We start from the raw sequence: 20,833 nt of genomic DNA, 5'->3' as shown, positions 1-20,833 counted from the left end.
TAGAGATATTCCTCAGGCCCATTATGGGTATTAAATGCTGATGAATATTTTGGACAACTAACATGCTTGTTATTAACTATCTTGAGAAATGGAAATACAGTACTTGATTTTCTTGAAATATGCATTTCCTTTTTTTTTTTCTTCTTAAGATTTTATTTATTTCTTGACAGAGAGAGCACAAGCAGGCAAATTAGAAGGCAGAGGGAGAAGCAGACTTTCCGATGAGCAGGGAGCTCAATGTGGGGTTCAATCTCAGGACCCTGGGATCATGACCTGAGCTGAAGGCAGATGCTTAACTGACTGAGCCACCCAGGAACTCCTCCTTTCTTAATTCATTGTTACCAAAAGGATTTACTGCAAAATAGTTACCAAAAATAAATAACTAAACAGTTGTAGACCATTCTAAGTAGTAAGGGCATTCAAACTACACCAAGTCCAAATTCCTCATCCCTATTTTCTGCACATATTTATTATAAACCTAACTGATAATGTCCCATTTTTTCTACTGACCTGTTGAGTAGTGGCCTCATGCATCTTTCAGGCTACTGAAAAACTGCCTAATAAACTAAGTGGCTGGCAGGAGCTTTGAATACTTTTCCCACAATGACCAAAGACTGTAAGGAGTGAGCTGTCTCTATCTATTTGGGACTCAGCATACTTGATTATATAATTGATTATATACAGTATGTATAATTGATATATACTGTCCTTGAAAGGGAGAAGATGGTTACATGGCATCAGAAAAAAATCAGGGGAAATGAGATGGGTCACTGGTTAGCTTCCATGTTTAGTCATTGTTCAAGTGAAAACCATGCATGCATCTCACACACTATTAGATGAGAACATTCACAAACTAGAAATACAAGATTGAGGATTGCCCTTTTGGCTTATCTTAATCCTACTATTAATATTTCTTCAGAAATTGAAAAATCTAGGTCAAATATGAAAGTGGATGGGATACTGGGACAACAGGTATAAATAGGAGGTATGAACCAGGATGTTTGGTCATTCAGTGTTTCCTGTTTGCCAGAGCAAAAAGCAGAAGAGTTTGGAAAATATTAGTGGCTAATCTTCAATATAACCAGGTGTTGACACCTGTTCTTCCCAGAATATTGGCATCATTAGAATAAATCAATACAGGCTTTGGTGCCTATAGGTAGTTATTAACTGAGTAAACGGTTTATTTTTAATTCCATCAGCAAATATAATCATGGATGGAAACCCATAAGGCTTACATTAAAAAGTACATAGCAACAGAGAACTCTGTAACAAGTACAAACTGCCTTGCCACTTGGCTTCATGTCACAAAAGACACAATACTTTACGTGTGTGTCGCAGATAGGAATGTCTTATGAAGCTTGGGCAGAAGAGACAGTAGAATGGCAATGCAAATCCCTAGAAGTTAAGAGTTGAATCAACTACTCTCCTTTGGATTAGCAGTTTGTATCCTGCTACTGGGCCCTGGTGAAGATTGACCACTGGACCACAGAGACCATCAAAGCCTGACACCTTAGCTGGTCTTATGAATGGGCTATTTTGAGTTGTATAGCAGAATTCCACTCTGAAATGGAAAGGTTATATACATCAGTAGGTCTGGAAGGAACAAGTAAATTGATGAGCAGGTGGCTCAGATTCCCATGGCACTTGGTTTTATTGATTTGCTGCCTCTACCTCCACCCACACTTAGGGATTCATGAGGAGTTTCACTTAACAGAGGAGAAAACTTGGGCCTTCTTTATATTTGAGTGTCTACAGCATGGCACTAGCCATCCCCACTGTGATACAGGACTGAAAAAGCAGTAGTGGGCACCTGGGTGGCTCAGTGGTTAAACATCTGACTTCAGCTTAGGTCATGATCTAAGTGTCCTGGGATCGAGCCCTGCATTATCTCCCCACTCAGCTGGTAATCTGCTTGTCCCTCTGTACCCTCCCACCCTGCTCAGGTGCACTCTTTCTCTCTCCCTAATAAATAAATAAAACATTAAAAAAGTAGTAGTGACACAAAAGGACAAACATTATATGACTCTATTTACATGAGGTACCTAGAACAGTCAAATTTGGAGAGACTGAAAGTAGCACAATGGTTACCAGTGGCTGGGAGGCTGAGGAAATGGGATTTATTTTTTAATGGGTACAAAGTTGAAACTTTAGGGATGCTGAAAAATTTCTGGAGATGGGTGGTGGTGATGGTTGCACAACAATGTAGATGTACTTAAGATCACAGATTACCCTTAAAAGTGGTAGGTTTTGGGCGCCTGGATGGCTCAGTGGGTAAAGCTGCTGCCTTCGGCTCAGGTCATGATCTCAGGGTCCTGGGATCGAGTCCCGCATCGGGCTCTCTGCTCAGCAGGGAGCCTGCTTCCTCCTCTCTCTCTCTCTCTCTCTCTGCCTGCCTCTCTGCCTACTTGTAATCTCTCTCTGTCAAATAAATAAATAAAATCTTTAAAAAAAAAGTGGTAGGTTTTGTGTTAAACATATTTTTACCACAATGAAAAAAAAAACAGTAGCCAAAGAAAATTCTCCCAATGGGTACAACTTTGGTTAATATGACCAATAGCCTTATGAATCTGCACTGATCTACAGATAATACCTAAAATAGTTGGTCAGAGACCTGAAGAATTCAAGACTGGAAGACTGATTACAAGGATATCAGTATGCGCCTCTGGGAATTAGAAATCTGTTAATATATGTGTAACGTAGGCTCCCCAGAGGCATTCAGTAGAGAGGATGCCCTTAATAATGGGGTGGACACCTTGGAGAATGAAACCCATTCTCTAGTTGTCAGGTACCTCTTTCTATAGCCATATCTGTGCTTCTATAGTAGAACCATATATGTAGAGATGATCATAGCAGAAGTGGGGGCCACACAGGAGTGGAATAATACAAACATCTATTTTTAGATTTGATCTGACTACCACCACTGCTGAATGTCTAACGTGCCAACAGCAGAAGCCACCATGAGTCCTCATACAGCATAACTCCCTAGCTGGTCCCTCCTGTTGGCTACATGTGGGATAAGTTGTTTGTATTGGATCCTTTATCCACAGTTCACAATTATTTGTTCTTATTGGAATAGATCCTTTTTCTAGATATGATATTGCCTTCCTTGCCTGCTTTGCTTCTACTAGTATGACTACCATGGACTCCTAGAATGCCCCATCCTTTGCCTTCCGATCATGTATAACATCATCTAGTAACAAGAAACTGATTTTGCAGTAAAAGCAGTAGGAGTCAAGTCCCTGAATTTTAGGGTAGCCATGTCCCTGAATTTTACCACATGCCTCATTACCAAGAAGTAGGTGGCTCGATAGAAAGCTGAGGTGCCTAGCTGGCGACAATACCTTGAGAGGTTAGGGCACTTACCCAGGATACAGATGTATCTTAAACCATCAGAAATGGTGTCATTTCTCTTATAGACAGAACACACTGTCTAAAACCAAGGAGTGGAAGTGGGTATGATCTCCCTTCCATTACCAATAATGACCCACCTACAAAAGCTTTGCATACCATCCCCTCAACCTCTAGATTGGTGAACTGAGAGGCTTGGGTGGGCAAAGAAATATACTTTCGTCAGTAAACACACAGGCATGTGCTGGTAACTTGGAAGCAAAGATTGCTCTCCAACAGACAGAGGAGAAGGTCACTGTATTGATCGGTGATTGGTCCTGATTACGAAGGGAAACTTGTGTTGCTGCTACATAATAAGGCATGAATGACTATGTTCAGATCCCAGAGATCTCCCATGTCCAATGAAAATAGTCAGTGAGAAACTATAGCCAACAAATAAAGATAGATCCTTAGTATCAGTGAAAGTTTGGATCCCTCCCACCAGTTAAAAAAAAAAAAAAAAAGTCATGCAGGCCAAGATGCTCAGAGAATGGAAGGACGGGGGGAGCATTGCCCTGATTATCAAATAAGACCTCATGACCAGTTATGGAAATGGTTCTCTAGCATCCATATTTTATAATTATTTACTTCTCCCCTTTTCCTTTTATGTGAAAGAACACATATGTGAAAATAACCACTGACAGTGGTTAATATTATAGTTTAGCTCCAAGTGAGAATATGATTGAATCGACATAGAGAAACTGATAGGACATTGTGTTTCCCCTGTTTTGCTTTGAATTCTCTTCATCCAAATGAAAGAATAGATGGGCTGTGTGGTTGTTTTCCAACTGTCTCTCCAGTCCCATTTTCTGCCTTTCTCTAACCAACTCCGTACCATGAGAGAATGACCTGGTAAGGACTCTGACACCTGAGCTCCTTTGCCCTGCAGCTGTCAAAAGGTTCAGCCAATAGGAGGCATAACAAGGAAGCTGAAGGGTCCAAGGAGAGAGATGGTGGGGTATTTCTTCCCCACTCCCTTCCTACCAGATAAGTGGCAGCAATTTTGCCCCTCTACGTATGGCTAACATTCCTTTCAGGCAACCTCTTCCATGGCCATGGCTCTTGCTGAGTTTTGGTAACACCTCAACCTCCCTTCCTACCCGTAGACCTCAGAGTTGTGATGGCTTCCGACTGTTGATGGTCAAGACCTCTGCCATTTCTTATTGGTCCTCTCAACTGTGCCCACATCTCTGTATGTGGTCCTTTTATTAAGCTTCCTTCTATTAAACCTACTTTTTCATAGGGGTGAATTTTGAAGTATTTGCTATTGAGGTATAAACAACATTCAAGAGAACACACAGATTTTAAGTGTACAGTTTAGTGAGGTTTAACAAATGTGTACATTCATGTGACCACCATCCTCATCAAGATATAGACTGTTTCCATTAGGTCAGAATTTCCTTTGTGTTCCTGCCTTGTCAAAGGTAACCACGTTATTTATTGTCACCACAGATTAGTTTTGCCCCTCTTGAGCTTCTTATGAATGGAATCATAAAGTATAATTCACTCAGCAACCACATTATCAAGCATACGAGTATTTCATTCTTTTGATTACTAAATAACAGTCCATTGTGTGAATATGATATGGTTTTTCTGTTCATCTGTTGATGATGTTTGGGTTGCTTCCAATTTTAATTGTGACTAAAGCTGCTGTAAAATTTGTGTACATATCTTTCTGTGGATATAAGTTTTATTTCTTTTGGATATATATCTAGAGGTGGAATTCTTTGTCACAGGAGAGATGTACATTTAACTGTATAGGAAAGTATCAAAGAGTTTTCTAAATCGGCTGCACCAAACCTTTAGAGCATACCATCTCCCCAAATTAGGACAAGCCAAGACAGATCTGAAAAATGACAAACTTTAAAATGTTATTAGGATTAGACAGTAATAGTCAACTGACTATTCTAAACACATTAGTGGCACAGATACTGAGAGAGTCAGTTAGTAGCTCCAGCAGGTGCCTCCCTCCCCTCCATTCTCAGCAATAATCAGGCTTTAAAACGTCCCCTCCTACTCAGACATGTGAAGTCTCACTCCTTAGGTTACCAGCTAGCTGTTAGAAGAGAAGTAGCTAAATAAATTGATTTACACTTACATGTGAATGATGGTCAGGTCTCACTGCATTTAATGCCCCAGAACATTTTTATTTTACAAGCACAGTTTTGTGTGTGTGTGTGTGTGTGTTTTAAGGGAAAGGGTAGGGCAGGGGCAGAGAGAGACAGAGACAGAGAGAGAGAGAGAGAATCTTAAGGCAGCTCCATCCTCAGCACAGAGCCCTAGGGCTCAATCTCACAACCCCTAAGATCATGACCTGAACTGAAATGAGAAGTCTGACACTTTATTAATGGATTGAGTCACCCAGGAGCCCCTAAAAGAAAAGTTTTATTTCACAAAGGAATTAATCACTAATAATAGCCTTGTCATTGACATTTGGAACAAGGAGAGGAGATTATCTTTTCCGTACACTTCAAAAATATATGAGTTGAAAAATGACACCCGTAGTAAACCAAATGTGCATTCAAATTCTAGTTTTTACCTTAGAAAAGAAAGTAGGTAGCTTTTCAATGTCTGTGTCCTAGTTCATTGTCTTGGGGACAAGCGTCTGTTCCTTTTAGCACCAATCACTTGTTCATCTTAAGTACCTATAATTTAAGTTTGAGCTTGGTTGTTTTTTTGGTTTTTTTTGTTTTGTTTTGTTTTGACAGATCGGAGCCCCCCACAGAGTCAGGCACACTCTGGGCACTCACTACACGTATCTGTTGACCAGTACGTTAAGGTTGAAGGGACTTGTAAACTATACAGTGTCACGGATGCCCCAGTTACAATACTGATCTTTATTACTCCACGTACGAAGAATGCAAATCATCCTCCTCCCGCTGAATGATGCTAATGCTATGAACAGGACAGGGGGTGAGCGAGGAAAAGGAACCAATCCAGAGCAGGGGCTCCTGCAGCAGAATTCGGTGGGACACTTTAGAATGTGTGTTCCCAGCCCTGACCAACAGAATCCAGAATTCGGGCCTGGGTCAAGGTCAAGGAAGCCCTGATTTGGAAGGTGTGAAAACGGTGACAACCGCACCCGCGCTGTCGGTGCTGAGAAATGTTAGGGCGTACCTTGAAAGGTCGTGAAGGAAGCGTCTGGAAGATGTTCCTCTGTGAGGGCCTTCCATGCCACGCTTTTAGGAGGAGTCTCGCTGTTGCGTGCGTTTCACTCCTCAGAGTGAGGCTGGCAAGTTAGAGTCTTCTTTTTCATACACATGCTCCTGCTCTACGGGAGGACGCCAACTGCAAAGTCAAGAGGCAGAGGACAGAATTAGACATTCGGTTTTGAACGGTCCTCCTGGAGAGCCCGGCCTCTCACACTGCGTCACCCTTTCGCCGAGGGTCTCCCGGGCAGGCGGGGGTTCCCTGCAGCCGGCTCTGTGCTCTCCCCGCCTCTCCGCGCCCTCACCCTCCGCCCCGGCGGCGCCCCGGGAGCTCGGCGTCCGGCGCAGCCTCTTTTGGTACCGAGGCCTCCAGGTGCCCGGCACGAAGGCGGAGCCGGGTCCAGCCGCCTCCCCGGCGCCTCGGATGAGACCCCCGGGAGCTCAGGGGCCCCAGCGCGGCGGCTCCTGGCGCCCGGCCTCCCTGAGCTGTGCGCGCTCCTCCCTCCGGCGAACGGGGCGCGAAGCCCGCGGAGCAGAGCGCAGTGCGCACAGTCGAGTGGAGCACGAGGGGCAGTGGCCGCGCAGCCGCGCCCGCCGCGGGAGCCCGCGCTCGAGCCAGCCGCGCGTGGACGCTCGGACCATGGCTGCCGAGGGACGCGGCCCCCTCGCCCAGCTCTGGGCGGCGGCGCTGCTCCTGCTCTGTCTGCCGCGTCTCTCGGTGCGGGCGGATGGTGAGTGTGCGCGGGGTGCCGGGGGTGGCGCGTGGGGTCCGGGAGGGGAAACCGAGGGTCGCTGGGGTGCTCTCCCCCGCAAGCCTGGCGGGGAACGACGCGAGCGGCGCCCGGGCGACCCTGTGTCCCTCGCCTGACCCACCGAGTGTCCGCTTGCCCCAGCGTCCCCCACCCCAACCCCGGCCTGTGAACCCTTCCTCCAGGCACTGGAGAAAGCCTGTGCGATGGTCCGGCAGCCCGCCGTTAGCTTTCCGAAAATCTTCATGAGAGGTCTATCACAATGAAATCACGTCTAGGGTGCCCTGGAACCTCTTCGGCAGAGGTAGAACTTTCCTGGTGCCAGGGCGGAGAAGATTCTTCCCTCGGTTGTTTGGCTAGGTCCAAGAATATTTTAAAGATGAGTGGGAATCAAGTAGATAAAGGGGAGAAGAGAATGTCTTGTGGGGGAGGAAATAGCATGTGCAAAGGGCCTGTGAATAGCAGGGGAAATGGAATAAATGATGAAGTGGCTGGGGCCGAGACTGCAAGGTGAGGATGTCATTTGACACAAAGCTGGAGAAGTAGATAAGGAACAGATTATTGCAGGTTAAAAGAATCGACCTGCTTATTTTGTTTGTTTTTTGCTTCTTGAACCTCAATTAAGCTTTCAGTACTTCCCTTAAATTGGCAGGATAAGAGCCTATATCGGCTAAGTTTTGAAAAGTTAATTCAGCTGTATTTTGATTTTGGAACAAAACCCTGTTGACTTGGTGGAGGAGAATCTGAGAGAAAAGAAGCCAGCTGTTCCCACATCCATGAACAGTTTCTAGAAAATCCAAGCTTGAGACAAATTACATTGATGAAGGAGGAAAATCCCTCACCTGATTTGGGATGCTTTGTGTATTTTTTTTAAAAAGATTTTATTTATTTATTTGACAGAAACACAGTGAGAGAGGGAATACAAGCAGGGGGAGTGGAAGAGGGAGAAGCAGGCTCCCCCCTGAGCAGGGAGTCTGTTGGGGGGGGCTCTATCCCAGGAACCGGGGATCAGGACCTGAGCAGAGCACACAAGGACTGAGCCACCCAGGCGCCCCCAGCTTTGTGTATTTTTAAACGTCATTGATTTTAAGTAAGCAATATCGATGAAATGAGAAGGCTCCACAAAAAGAAGCATGGTGATTAGGGAAAGGGGAAAAGTAAGAAGAAACTTCCAGATATTATCTTAGAATTTTTGGTACTTTTGTCCTTAGTGCCAGCTTGAAAAACTCTTTATTTCTAATTAAAGATGATGTCTTATTTCTTCATAACCTTAGATTACTAGAGAAGAAAACAGTTTTAACTTTGAAGGCTCCCCATAATAACTTCATTTTTTAAAATTGAGATGTAATTCACATAAAAGTTGCCATTTAAAAATTCACAATTCAGTGGTTTCTCATATATTCATTATGTTGTTCAGCCATCACCACAATTTAATTCCTGAAAATGTCTATTCCCTCAGACAAAATCCCATATTTATTAGCAGTCAATCCGATATTCATTTTTTACTGTAGTATTTTTTTTTTGCTTGACACAGAGTCATGAAAATTAAGCTGATTTTAAAGAATGTAAGTAGAATAAATTGGAGTTAGTATTAACTTTTGAACATTGTATACTATTGTACCAACTTAATTCCTTTTAAAGAATTATCTCTGCAGTCAAAGAAGCTTTAGAGTTTCACCCTATTGTTACTGCTTAAATAGAATGCCAAATGAATACGGATCAGTATTTTGCACCTCTCTAGCTTGAGGTGGGTATAGAAAAATGGAGGCAGAAATATTACTGGAGAAGGAGAGAGTAACAGCAGCACGAGAGCTTGTTTTCTTGTTGCTCCTTGCCAGAAATGCTTCCATTTCTCCCTTCTCCTTTCTTTCCTTCTCCCTCTACCCCAGTTATGGGTACACTTGCTTTCAAGAAACTCCATTTGCTGAGTTCCAACTTTTATAATAGAGCCATTCAAGAATTAGAGCCTATATTATGAAAGGATTCTTTTCTTTACCAAATATAAGTTTAACTACTACCACTTTCCACATTTAGTTATTTGTGTTCTACAGTGATGGAAGGAAGAAGAAGAAAGGTTCAGCTAAACTGTGATGTGTTATAGACATTTGAAGAGAGACTTGGAGTTCTTAAAAACTCTATTGACCTATTAAAAATAAGTCAGTGAGATAAATTCAAATGAAGAATATTTAGTTTACATTTGGCTAGTAAGATATGCACTTGATATATAAAAGATATCTGTGTTTTTTCCTTTTTTTCTACTGTACTTTTAAAATACTTTTGAAACTGAAAATTTTTCACATTAATTGGATGCAAATTAACTGCAATACAGGAAAGGATTCATTAATTCAACATATAATTTATGGAGCATCTACTGTAAGCGAGGTACAACTTTCACTGTTGGGGATAGAATGGTGAGGAGAAATAGGTCCTTGCTATCAGGTAGCTTAAAATCCAATGGGTTAGAGAGTCAGTAGGCAAATCATTACATGAATGGAATGTGAAGCTGCAAATCTGATAGGTGATGAAATTAAAGGATAGAGATACTGTGAGAGCATGTACTAGAAAGTTTGGATTTGGTGTAGGAGGGTCTGAGGGGGAAAGAATGAATGTCTAGGTAGAGAATATCATGATACAAACAAAACAAAACTGTGAGCAGGGAAAATGGGCCATGTGATAAGAGAATGGCTGGAGCCAAGAGTCCAAAGTGGCAGTGGTTTGAAATGATGCTAAGGAAATTGGAGGGGGTAGAATGAGGTGGGTCCTCATAAACAAAAGTTTTGTTTTAATCCAAAAAAGGGAAGGAAGCCGCTGGATGATTTCCAGTAGTAGAATGATAAGATTTGCATTTTGAAAAGATCACCCTGATTGTGGTGTAGGGAGAAATGGATGGGACCAGGGCAAGACTAGATATAGAGAGACTGTATAGGATGCCATTTTAGTTGTGCAGGTGAGAGACGGTAGAGGTATAAAGGTGGGTGGGGTGAATGGAAAGGGTCTGGACTGAAGAGAAGAATGGGAGTCATCTGTGTTAAGTATGGTCTTTGAAACCATGCTTGTGGATAGAATCCTAGGGAAAGGTTTCACAGTGAGGAGAGATGACCTAGAACTGAGCCTGGAGTGAAAAAACAGATTTAGGGTTATTGACTCTGTGTTCATGAGATATATTGGCCTGTAATTTTCATTTCTTAAAATATTCTTGGTATTGCCATCAGGATCATGATGACTTTCTTTTAAGATTTGTTTGTTTGTTTGTTTTAGAGAGAGTGAGCATGGGAGTGGTACAGGGAGAGAGTCTCAAACAGACTCCATGCTGAGAGCAGAGTCCAAAGTGGGGCTTGATGTCACAACCCTGAGATCACAGCCTGAGCCAAAAGCAAGTTGGATACTTAACTGACAGAGCCACTCAGGTGCCCCTGGGATTATGATGATTTCTAAAATAGGTTGGGAAGCTGTTCCCTCTTCTGTTCTCTGAAAAGATTGCTGCAAAGGGGCACCTGGGTGGCTTAGTCAGTTAAGCGACTGCTTTCGGCTTGAGTCATGATCCCAGGGGCCTGGGATGGGCTCTCTGCTCTGTGGAGAGCCTGTTTCTCCCTCTCCCTCTGCCTGCCTCTCTGCCTACTTGTTTTCTGTCAAATAAATAAATAAAATCTTAAAAAAAAACAACAACCACCTTAAAAAAAAAAGATTGCTGCAAGGTGAGCTGTTGTTTTGCTTTATTTAGTGTTTGATAGTGAGATCATATGTGTTTGAGGGTTTTCTCATGGGAAGATTTTAAATGAAGAATTTATTATTATTTTTAAGATTTTATTTATTTATTTTAGAGAGTAGAGTGGGAGAGAGAGAGAGAGGGAGGGAGGGCACGAGGGGTGGAGGTGGAGTGGAGAGGGAGAGGGAGAAGCAGTCTTCCCACTGAGCAGGGAGCCTGACATGGAGCTCAATTCCAGGACTCTGGGATCATGACCTGAGCTGAATGCAGACACCCAACCAACTGAGCCACCCAGGGGCCCCTAAATGATGAATTTAATTTCTTTAAGTAGGTAAAGAGATACTCAGATTTTCTTTTTCATTTAGAGTTGGTTTTGTTAAGGTTGCTTTTTTATGAAATTTGTCCATTTCATCTAAATTTTCGTCCAAATGTACTGCATATATGACATAAAAATCTTGTTTTCTTTTCAGTGTCCATGGGATCTGTAGTGATGTCCCCTTTCATTCTTGATATTGCTAATTTGTATTTTCTCTATTTTTGTCTTGATTAATTTTGCTAGGGATTTATCAATTTTATCATTCTTTAGAAAGAAGCAAATTTTTGCTTTATTTTCTCTATTGTATATCTGCTTTTCATTTCATTGATTTTTGTTCCATTTTTATTTTCTTCCTTCTACTTTTTTAGAAACTTTAATTTTATGTTCTTTTGTGTTTTTAAGATAGAAAATTAGATCATTGGTTATCAACTATTCTACCTTTGTAATATGAGCATTTGAGACTCTAAATGTCCCTCAAATACTACTTTAGTTTCTCTAGCAGTTTTTGTCACTTACATAAAAATATTTCAGTTGTGGTTTCTTCTTTGAACCATGGTTTATTTAGAAGTGTATTTTGTACTTCCTTGCACAAGGGGATTTTCCTAGTTATTATTTTGCTATTAAGGGGCAGTATAATTTGGTGCTTACGATTAAGGATGTAAACGCTGGTTTTGTATCCCAGCTGTGTGATCTTGGACAAATCATTAATACTAAATCTTAACTATAAATTGGGAGAGTAGGGGTGCCTGGGTGGCTCAGTCAGTTAAGCATTTGCCTTCAGCTCAGCTCATGATCCCAGGATCCTGGGATTGAGCCCTGCATCAGCCTCCCTGCTCAGCGGAGAGCCTAATTCTCCCTTTCCCTCTGTGGCTACCCCTGCTTATGCACATTCTCTCTCTCTCTCTCTGAGAAATAAATAAAATCTTTTTTATAAAAAATAAGGATAATAACACCTACATAACAGAGTTATTATAAAGATTAATGAGTATTTGTCAAGTAATTTGAATAACACCTGGCCCATAGTAAACACTGTATAAGTGTTCGATAAATAAAACAAGTGATTTTAGGTTATTTGTATTGTGATTTTAAAATATGCTTTGTATGATTTGAGTGTTTAGAAGTTTTTCGATTTATCTTGTAGCTCAGTATTTGAACAGTTTTACAAATGTCCTTTGTGTGTCTAAAATGAATGTGTATTTTGTAGTATACAGTATTGTGCATTGGTCCTTACATCAAGTGTGTTAATTTTGTTGCTTAAATCTTCTATATTCTTCCCAAGTTTTCCTGTTTTATCAATTACTGAGGAGGATAGTGTTTAAAATTATTAATTTTAACTGTGGATTTTCCAGTTCTCCCTGTAGTTTTGTTAATACTGCTTTCTTTCAGTCTAGAGTTGTTATTTAAGTGTTTAAAATTGTTTTATATTACTCATGAAATAACTATCATCACAATAGAACCTGTTCTTCTCTAGCGATGTCTTTTTTAATAACAGCTTTATTGAAATATGCTTCATATGCCGTACAATTCACCCATTTAAAGTGTGTGATTCACTGGTCTTTAGTATATACTCACAGAATTATGAATCACTACACACAATTTTAGAACAGTTTTTTTTTGCCCCCAAATAAACCCTATATCCATTAACATTTACTCCTTGTTTCTCCTCAACTCCCCAAGTCCTCGGCAACTACTTTCTGTCTCTGAATTTGCCTGTTTTGGACATTTCATGTAAATGAAATCACACAATATGTGGGCTTCTGTGACTGGCTTCTTTTACTTAGCATAATGTTTTTATCCATTTGCAGCATGTATCAGCACTTCATTTCATTTCACTGCCAAATAACATTCCATTGTTTGGATATTCATACCGTACTTTATTGATCCATTCATCAGTTGATGGTCACTGAGTGGATTCTACTTTTTGGCTGTTATAAGCACAATTTTACAATTATGAACTCAATTTATTATTTATTACACATAATTCTGCTATGAACATCCATATAGAAGTTTTTATATAAGTATGTTTTTAGTTCTCTTGGGTATTCATCTGAGAGTGTGATTGCTGGGTCATATGATAACCCTATGAGAAATTGCTATTAACTGAGAAACTTCTAGGCTGTTTTCCAAAGCAGCTACATTCTTTTACATTTCCACCAGCAGTGTTTGAACGTTCTACTTTTTCTGCATCCTCACCATCATTTTTGTCAAAATATGGTTTTTTTGATGATAGCCATCCTTGTGGGCATGAAGTAATATCTCGTGGTTTTGATTTATGTTTTTCTGTTGGCTAATAATGTTGAACATCTTTTCATGTGCTGATTGGCCATTTCTTTAAAGATGTCTGTTCAGGGGTGCCTGGGTAGCTCAGTCAGTTGCGTGTTTGCCTTTGGCTCAGGTCATGATCCCCGGGTCCTAGGATGGAGCCATTTGTGGGTCTCCCTGCTCGGCAGGGAGACTGCTTCTCCCTTTCCCTCCCCCTTTGTCCCCTGCTGCTCGTGCTCTTTGTCTCTCTCAAATAAATAAACAAAATCTTTTTTTTTAAAAGGTGTCTGTTCAGATCTTTTGCCCATTTTTAATTTTTTTTAATTTTTAATTTTTATTTTTTTTAAGATTTTCTTTATTTTTTTGACAGACAGAGATCACAAATAGTCAGAGAGGAAGGCAGAGAGAGAGGGAGGGAAGCAGGCTCCCTGCTGAGCAGAGAGCCTGATGCGGGGCTCGATCCCAGGACCCTGGGAGCATGACCTGAGCTGAAGGCAGAGGCTTTAACCCACTGAGCCACCCAGGCATCCCTGCCCGTTTTTTAAATACCATTTTAGCCCTTCTTAAATATACAGTTCTGGGGCATTAAGTATACTCACATTGTTGTACAAGCATCACCACCACTCATCTCCAGAACTTTTTCATCTTTGCCAGCTGCAACTCTGTCCCCATTAAGCATTAGTTCTCTTTCCTCCCCACCCCAGCCCTGGAAACTCCCTTTCTATTTTCTGTCTCTGTAATTTGACCGATTTACTTCACTTAATATAATGTCTTCAAGATTTATCCATGTTGTATCAAATGTATCAAATATTTCTTCTTTTTAAGGCTGATTAATATTCCATTGTGTGTGTGTGTTTATGTATATGTACACATATATATACATACATATATATACACAGATATATATACATACATATATGTATATACACCACATTTTGTTTATCCATTCATCTGTTGATGGACACTTTTGTTGCTTCTGCCCATAGGCATTGTGAATACTACTGCTGGGAATTTGTACGAATATCATTCAAGTGCCTCCTTTTATTTCTTTGGGCATATACCCAGAAGTAGAATTGCTGGATCACATGGTAATTCCACATTTAGTTTTTTGAGGAATCACCATACTATTTTCCACAGCAGCTGCACTATTTTATAATCCCACCAGCAGTGCATAATAGTTCCAATTTTTCTCTACATTTCTGCCAATACTTGTTATTTTCTGTTCTTTTTTTATTAATAGCCATCCTAATGGGTATGAAGTGGTATTTAATTGTAGTTTTGATTTGCATTTTGATTTGCATTTCCCTAATGGGAAATGTTGAGCATCGATTTTCAAGTTTGTGAAACGTCTTTGGAGAAACATCTTTTCAAGTCCTTTGCCCATTTTCAGTCAGGTTGTTTGGTTTCTTTAATTGTTGTTGAGTTGTTGGATGGAGTTCTTCACCCCTTCTGTATTCAAGTTTCTTATTTGATGTATATTTGTAGAAATTTTATTTCATTCTGTGGGTTGTCTTTTCACTTTATAGATTTTGTCCTCTGAAGCAAAAAGTTTTAAATTTTGATGAAGTTCAATTTATGTATTTTCTCTTTGATTGTTTGTGCTTTTACTGTTCTATCTAAGAAATCACTGCATAATCCAAGATGACAAAGATTTCCTATGTTTTCTTCTAGGTGTTACAGTTTTAGCTCTTCCATATAGGTCTTTGATTCTCTTTGAGTTAGCTATCCTGTAGGGCGTGAGGCAGGAGTCCGACGTCACACTTTTGCATGTGTCCCTACAGTTGTCCCAGCCCCATTTCTTGAGAGACTCTTCTTTTCCCATTGGATAGTCTTGACACCCTTGTTGAAAATCAGTTGCCTGTAAATGTGAAGGTTTCTTTATGGAATCTTATTCTCTCTTCCATGTCTCTTTATTATCTTATTATTTTCCATCTTTTTAAACTCTTTACTACATTTTGGATGATTTCTTCTGATTTCTGTTTCAAGGATAAGTTCTTTGTTCAATTGTGTCTGATATGCAGCCAAAAACACCCATTGCATTTTTAATTTATCACTGTATCTTTAATTTCTAGAAGTCCTATCTGGTTCTTTTTTGGATCAGCCAAGCCACTTTTTATGGTTTTCTATTCTTTGCAGGTATTTTCAGATTTGTCTTTTATTCCTTTAAGTATAGTAATCATCACTGTTTTATAATCTATGCCTATCAATACCAGTATCAAATTTCTCTTTGGATCAGTGTCTGTTGAATGTTATATATGTTGCTTCTTACTAGTGGTGCCTTGTCTCCTACAGACTTAGTTGTATTTTACTATCCTTGTCATAGTCTTTGAAAAAATATTTGCATGGAATTTCCTGAAGCATAAGATGAAAATATTTTTTTCTCTAGACAAGATTTATGTTTGCTCCTACCAGGTTTCTAGATAAATGTAAATATCATGTCACTTTAAGCTAAATTCACAGCTTAAAGTATTTTAGAGGCCAGTTTTTGTTAGTAGTCCAATTCCCAACGAGTATTAGCACTTGGGTTCCTAGCACCAGGACAACTCTTCCAACAGTCCCCTGAGAATGAGGGGAGGAAACGTTGTTTATCCTTGTTCACTCTTATCCTGAGAATTTAACCCTTCAGGGTCCAAGCTTTGTGTATTAATGTGTGCATGAGATGGTATGGAGTGGGGAGGAGGTCTATCGCATTCCCTACCCTGTGAGCCCTGGGTTTTCTCTTTCAGCCTCCTTGCTCAGGGGTTTGGCCATCATCACCTCAGTTAAATTTCATAATTTTTTTTCCAGAAGCAAATGCCATTAATACAAAAGTGTCTTGGGGCACATGCTTCTCCAGGCAGGGTCATCCAGTATAGTTGCTCAGGTTGTGTACTGCACCCTGGTACCAAGTCTGAGGGAAGACAAGTCACCTACAGATATGTTTATTGTGAAACATTTTTGCATTTTTCTCATAACTTTGGTTCCAAAGCTAAGGGATTGTTATATTTGTTATAGTTACTTTGCAGTTGATAACAGTTAAAGTGTCTCATTCTAATAAAATCAGTATATTACGAGAATTTTGCTAATAGAAGTGTCTCATTCTAACTGGGTGTTTGTATCCCATCTTTTTTTTTTTTAATTTTTATTTATTTATTTGACAGACAGAGATCACAAGTAGGCAGAAACAGGCAGAGAGAGAGGGGGAAGCAGGATCCCTGTGAGGAGAGAGTCCGAGGCGGGGCTCGATCCCAGGACTCCAGGGTCATGAACTGAGCCAACGGTAGAGGCTTTAACCCACTGAGCCACCCAGGTGCCCATGTCCCCACCTTAAACTTGATCAGGTAATCTAAGGCATTGCATCACCTCTACAGGAAACTCCTAGGGACTGCATTGCTCCCCTCCTCCTCTGTGGTTTTCTTGCCTAAAGCTCTCTTTTGCTTTCAGCCTCAGCTTCCACCTCTGCCTGAATTAATGTTCCCATTGCGCTCATCTGCCACACGTGTTTTGAGGCCCACTGCATCCCCACATGCTGCAGGAAGCCAAGGTGCACCAGGCATAGCATCTGCTACCTTGTCTAGTTCAAGAGAAATGGCAGCAAACACAGTGAAACTCATTGTGGGAAGGGCCTGGTAGTGTCCTGAGACAATAAGACAGAGAGCAGAGAATGGAAAGAGCTGTGTATGGGGTCACCCTAAGGCTGAGGCAGGCAGAAGAAGGGAGAGCTGAGATTTAAATCAGTGCCCCGGGTCACCAACTGACCCAACTCAGGGGAACGGAGGACACTGAACCTTACCACATGGTGTTTGTAAAATAGCTTGTAGAAAGGAAGATTTGAAGGGTTTATCCAGGTAAACACACCAGAGCAGGGCAGAGTTAACTTTTTTTTTTTAAAGAACACAGGAGCAAAAACAGATTAAAACACCAAAGTAAGGTGCGCCTCACTGGTTCAGTCTGTAGCACCTGCAACTCTTGATCTCAAGGTACTGAGTTCAAGCCCCATGTTGGCCATGGAGCCTACTAAAAACAAAAACAAAAAACCCACCAACGTTATTGTTATCACCTAGTCCCCAGGATGAGTGCAATAGGATAGCTGCTGCCCTCAGGGGTTCAGGCAAATGGTAAACTCCAGTTCTGACAGGTGTCTGCCAGAGAGTAAGTTGCCTGAGGTTAAACTCCCATGAATCCTGGAGTAAGCCTGTGTTTGTTCTTGTCCCCACACAGGGAAGCTTTTTGTGCTGGAGTCTCAGAATGGCTCTCAGGGCCTCGAACTGGAGGTGGCTCAGCTTTCCTGCAAGAGCAGGGGTGCTCACCTGGTGTCTGCGGAAGAGCTGCGGACGGTGGTCCAGGACTGTGCCTTTGCTGTGTGCACCACCGGCTGGCTGGCAGATGGCACCCTGGGGTAAGTCCGGTATGGGCAGGGAGTGGGGGAGATGCTCTCCTTCCCATTCAACCCCCGCTACCCCACCAGGGCTGATATGGGAGCTCAGTCATTATTTTATTGAGGTGCCAGGATAGGCAAAGTGCAACGGGCAGTAGCTTCCAGCACATTCTTGTTTTGAGTTCTCAAATAAAAACATTTTTGTGGAGTTCTGTCACAGTTTTCCCCCCTTTGTTATTTTGAATTTCCTTTTTAAGTTAAAAATAATACATGCTTGTAAAGAATTTCTAGCAATACAGATATGTGTCAAGTACCAAGTTTTTTTTCTCTTTTCTCTTTTTCTGCACCTCAAAGGTAGTGACTCTTAACTGGTATAATTATCTCTTTCTCTTTGGCTGTTCATCTACAAACATATGAATAGGAGGGTGGTATGGGCACAAATTCTTTCCCCTTACTCCCATTGAAAAGTGGGGTGCGTGTCCTCTCCCTTTGAATCAGGGACAGCACAGTATCACCTTGACTGACAGAATACATCAGGAGCGAGACCATGTGACTTCTGAGGTTAGGTCGGAAAAAATCTTTGCCCAGATTTCTGGGACAGTCACTTTTGAGATGTCATGTAAGACGTCTGCTTATCCTGAGTGGGCCACGCTGTGAGGAAGCCCAGGCTACAGGAAGATACCTCACATAGGTGTACCCACAGACGGCCCCCAGTGGTGTCTAGCCCATAGCCAGCATTAACTGCCAGAAATGTGAATGAGGGTGCCTTGGCATGATTCCTGCCCTAAGCTGTCGAGTTCCTGCCAGTCTTTGAGTCTTCCCAGCTCATGCCTGAGACCAGACACTAGAGAGCAGAGACAAGCCATTCGCATCGTGCCCTGAATTCCTGACCTGAGGAATCCTTGTGGAGAAATAATTCTTGTGGCCAGCTAGGAGAAAACTGCCCATTCGTTCTGCTAACTGCTTCTTTAGTTATACTCAGAAAAGGCAGGAGCCATTCCACTGTCTCCTTCATGCCACAGGAATGTGAAAGAGCAAAATGGACTCCAGCAACTACTTTGGCTGATAATAACATTGAAGATGGGCTGGCAGATGGCCATAGAAAACACACACAACCAGGCTGACTTACAACTCCAGTTGTGCCACATGTGAAGCAGTGGTTGAATAAAGAGGACAGCTAGGCTACCTCCAAAGCTTTTTAGTGACTCTGAAACTGTGGCCCTGTCTGCTGGACATTTTACATCCAGGTTCCTAAACAGAAAAAACAGGTCCTGCATGCACATGTTTCCATGGTGTAGTCAAATGTTTCCATGGTGTAGATATTTTTCATAACTCTGTTACTATCATTGCATCAGATAACCAGCGTTTTCCGGAATTCTGAAGAGCCAGTTTGGAACCAGACTTCCCACCTCCCAGGCATTACAAATCAGGACTGAGTCTTTGGAAAGGTTTGCTGTAAAGTGTTAGGACATTATTAGTAGATCTCTGCATTGCTGAGATGATATTTTTTTGTAGCAAACATACTTGTTTGATATATTTACTATAAAACATATTAATACTAAAAATAAAAGTATTTTATTGTTTCTGGAACCAAGAAGTATCTGATCATCAGTATATACATTTCACTGTGGTTATTTCCCATACAGCCATCCCCCTCCACACTGAAAATCAATTAATTAAATGCTTGGTGCACCTTGCAATTGATGGCATAGTATACCTATAGTAGGTCTGATCTGTATGTCCATGAATTTATGTTAAGTGTATTCATAAATCCAGAGGAGGTTGGAGACCTTGAGTGGTGAACACGAAATTGGAAACCAATTGTCTCCTAGAAGCTTTTGCAGATTCCATAAAGGATGGATGAAAAACAGTAGCAAATTAGATAGCCTCAGAGGACTAGGACAGAGATTTGAGTTCAGGTTTTGTGGGGCAGACCTGCAGAGTCCTTTGGTTTGGGCTGGGACTTTACAGGGCTATAACCCAGGAGTAAGAGTAAATTGGAAGAAGCATACAAGCCCTCATAGTAGCCACGGTATAACTTAAAATCCTCTGGAGCCCATGAATGTGGCTGGATGATACTGGAGTTCCAGTGTTCCTGATACCTAGCAGAACTGATTTAAAAATCCACTCTAGAAGGGAATAACATTATTCTAGCAATTTATTTCCACAAACAATCTTAGAAAATATAGGTTTTGTCCCCCAATATAAAATAATCAGTCACATAGGAGATAAGGCAACCAGAATAAAGACAACAAGTAGAAACTCTAAATATTTGTATTGGTAGATGCAGACTTCAAATAACTTTTTCAAATGTTCAAAGATTCAGAAGACAAGAAGGAGAATTTTGGAAAAAGACTGAAACTATGAAAATAACCAAATGGAAACCCTAGAAGTGAAGCACAGTAACCCAAATTAAGAGCATAATGGATGGATCTAACAGCTGATGTAAAAAGAGCCAAAGAAGAAATTAGTGAACTAGAAGATATTTCAGAGGAAATATCCAGAATAAAGAACAGAAGAAAAAAAGGATGAAAATACAGAAGAAAGGGTCAAAGGAAGCGATGCATGTGATTGGAATTCTGAAAGAAGGAGCAAAAGCAATATGAGATTTATATCCAGGCACAGATTTAAGAAGCCCTACAAAACCTGAGTAGGACAAATAAATTCAAACTTGGCACATCATGGTGAAACTGGTAAGAATCAAATACAAAGGAAAAATATTAAAAGTAATAACAAGTTCCTTCCAAGGAGCAATAATAAATGGACAATGAAAGCCCCAAAACAACTGAATGTTACTTTCGAAGTGCTGCAAGAAAGTTATTATCAATCCAGAGTTTTGTACCCAGTGAGAATATCTTCTTAGAATAAAAGTTAAATAAAGACATTTTCAGACAGACAAAAGATGAG

The 20,833-nt window shown here is 41.1% G+C and overlaps 1 protein-coding gene and 1 long non-coding RNA gene across 2 annotated transcripts in view; one reads left to right on the top strand and one right to left on the bottom strand.

Annotated features, from left to right (window-relative positions):
* Positions 1 to 2,411: 2,411 nt before the first annotated feature.
* LOC116568064 lies at positions 2,412 to 6,933 on the bottom strand. Its single transcript, XR_004276501.1, has 3 exons — positions 6,842 to 6,933; positions 6,505 to 6,675; positions 2,412 to 2,440 (listed from the first exon to the last, which is right to left on the bottom strand). It is a non-coding gene; the product is annotated as an uncharacterized LOC116568064 (long non-coding RNA).
* A 12-nt stretch (positions 6,934 to 6,945) lies between these two features.
* Positions 6,946 to 20,833, top strand: part of SUSD5 (sushi domain containing 5) — a 50,535-nt gene continuing 36,647 nt past the window's right edge. Inside the window, exons 1-2 of the mRNA XM_032302677.1 lie at positions 6,946 to 7,267; positions 17,770 to 17,947. Coding sequence (XP_032158568.1) covers positions 6,961 to 7,267; positions 17,770 to 17,947 — 485 coding nt within the window. The 5' untranslated portion in view covers positions 6,946 to 6,960. The remainder of the gene's footprint in view (positions 7,268 to 17,769; positions 17,948 to 20,833) is intronic.

Source organism: Mustela erminea, chromosome 1 (genome assembly GCF_009829155.1).
Source record: "Mustela erminea isolate mMusErm1 chromosome 1, mMusErm1.Pri, whole genome shotgun sequence".
NCBI lineage: Eukaryota > Metazoa > Chordata > Mammalia > Carnivora > Mustelidae > Mustela > Mustela erminea.
This window is presented reverse-complemented; position numbering and strand designations above follow the sequence as displayed.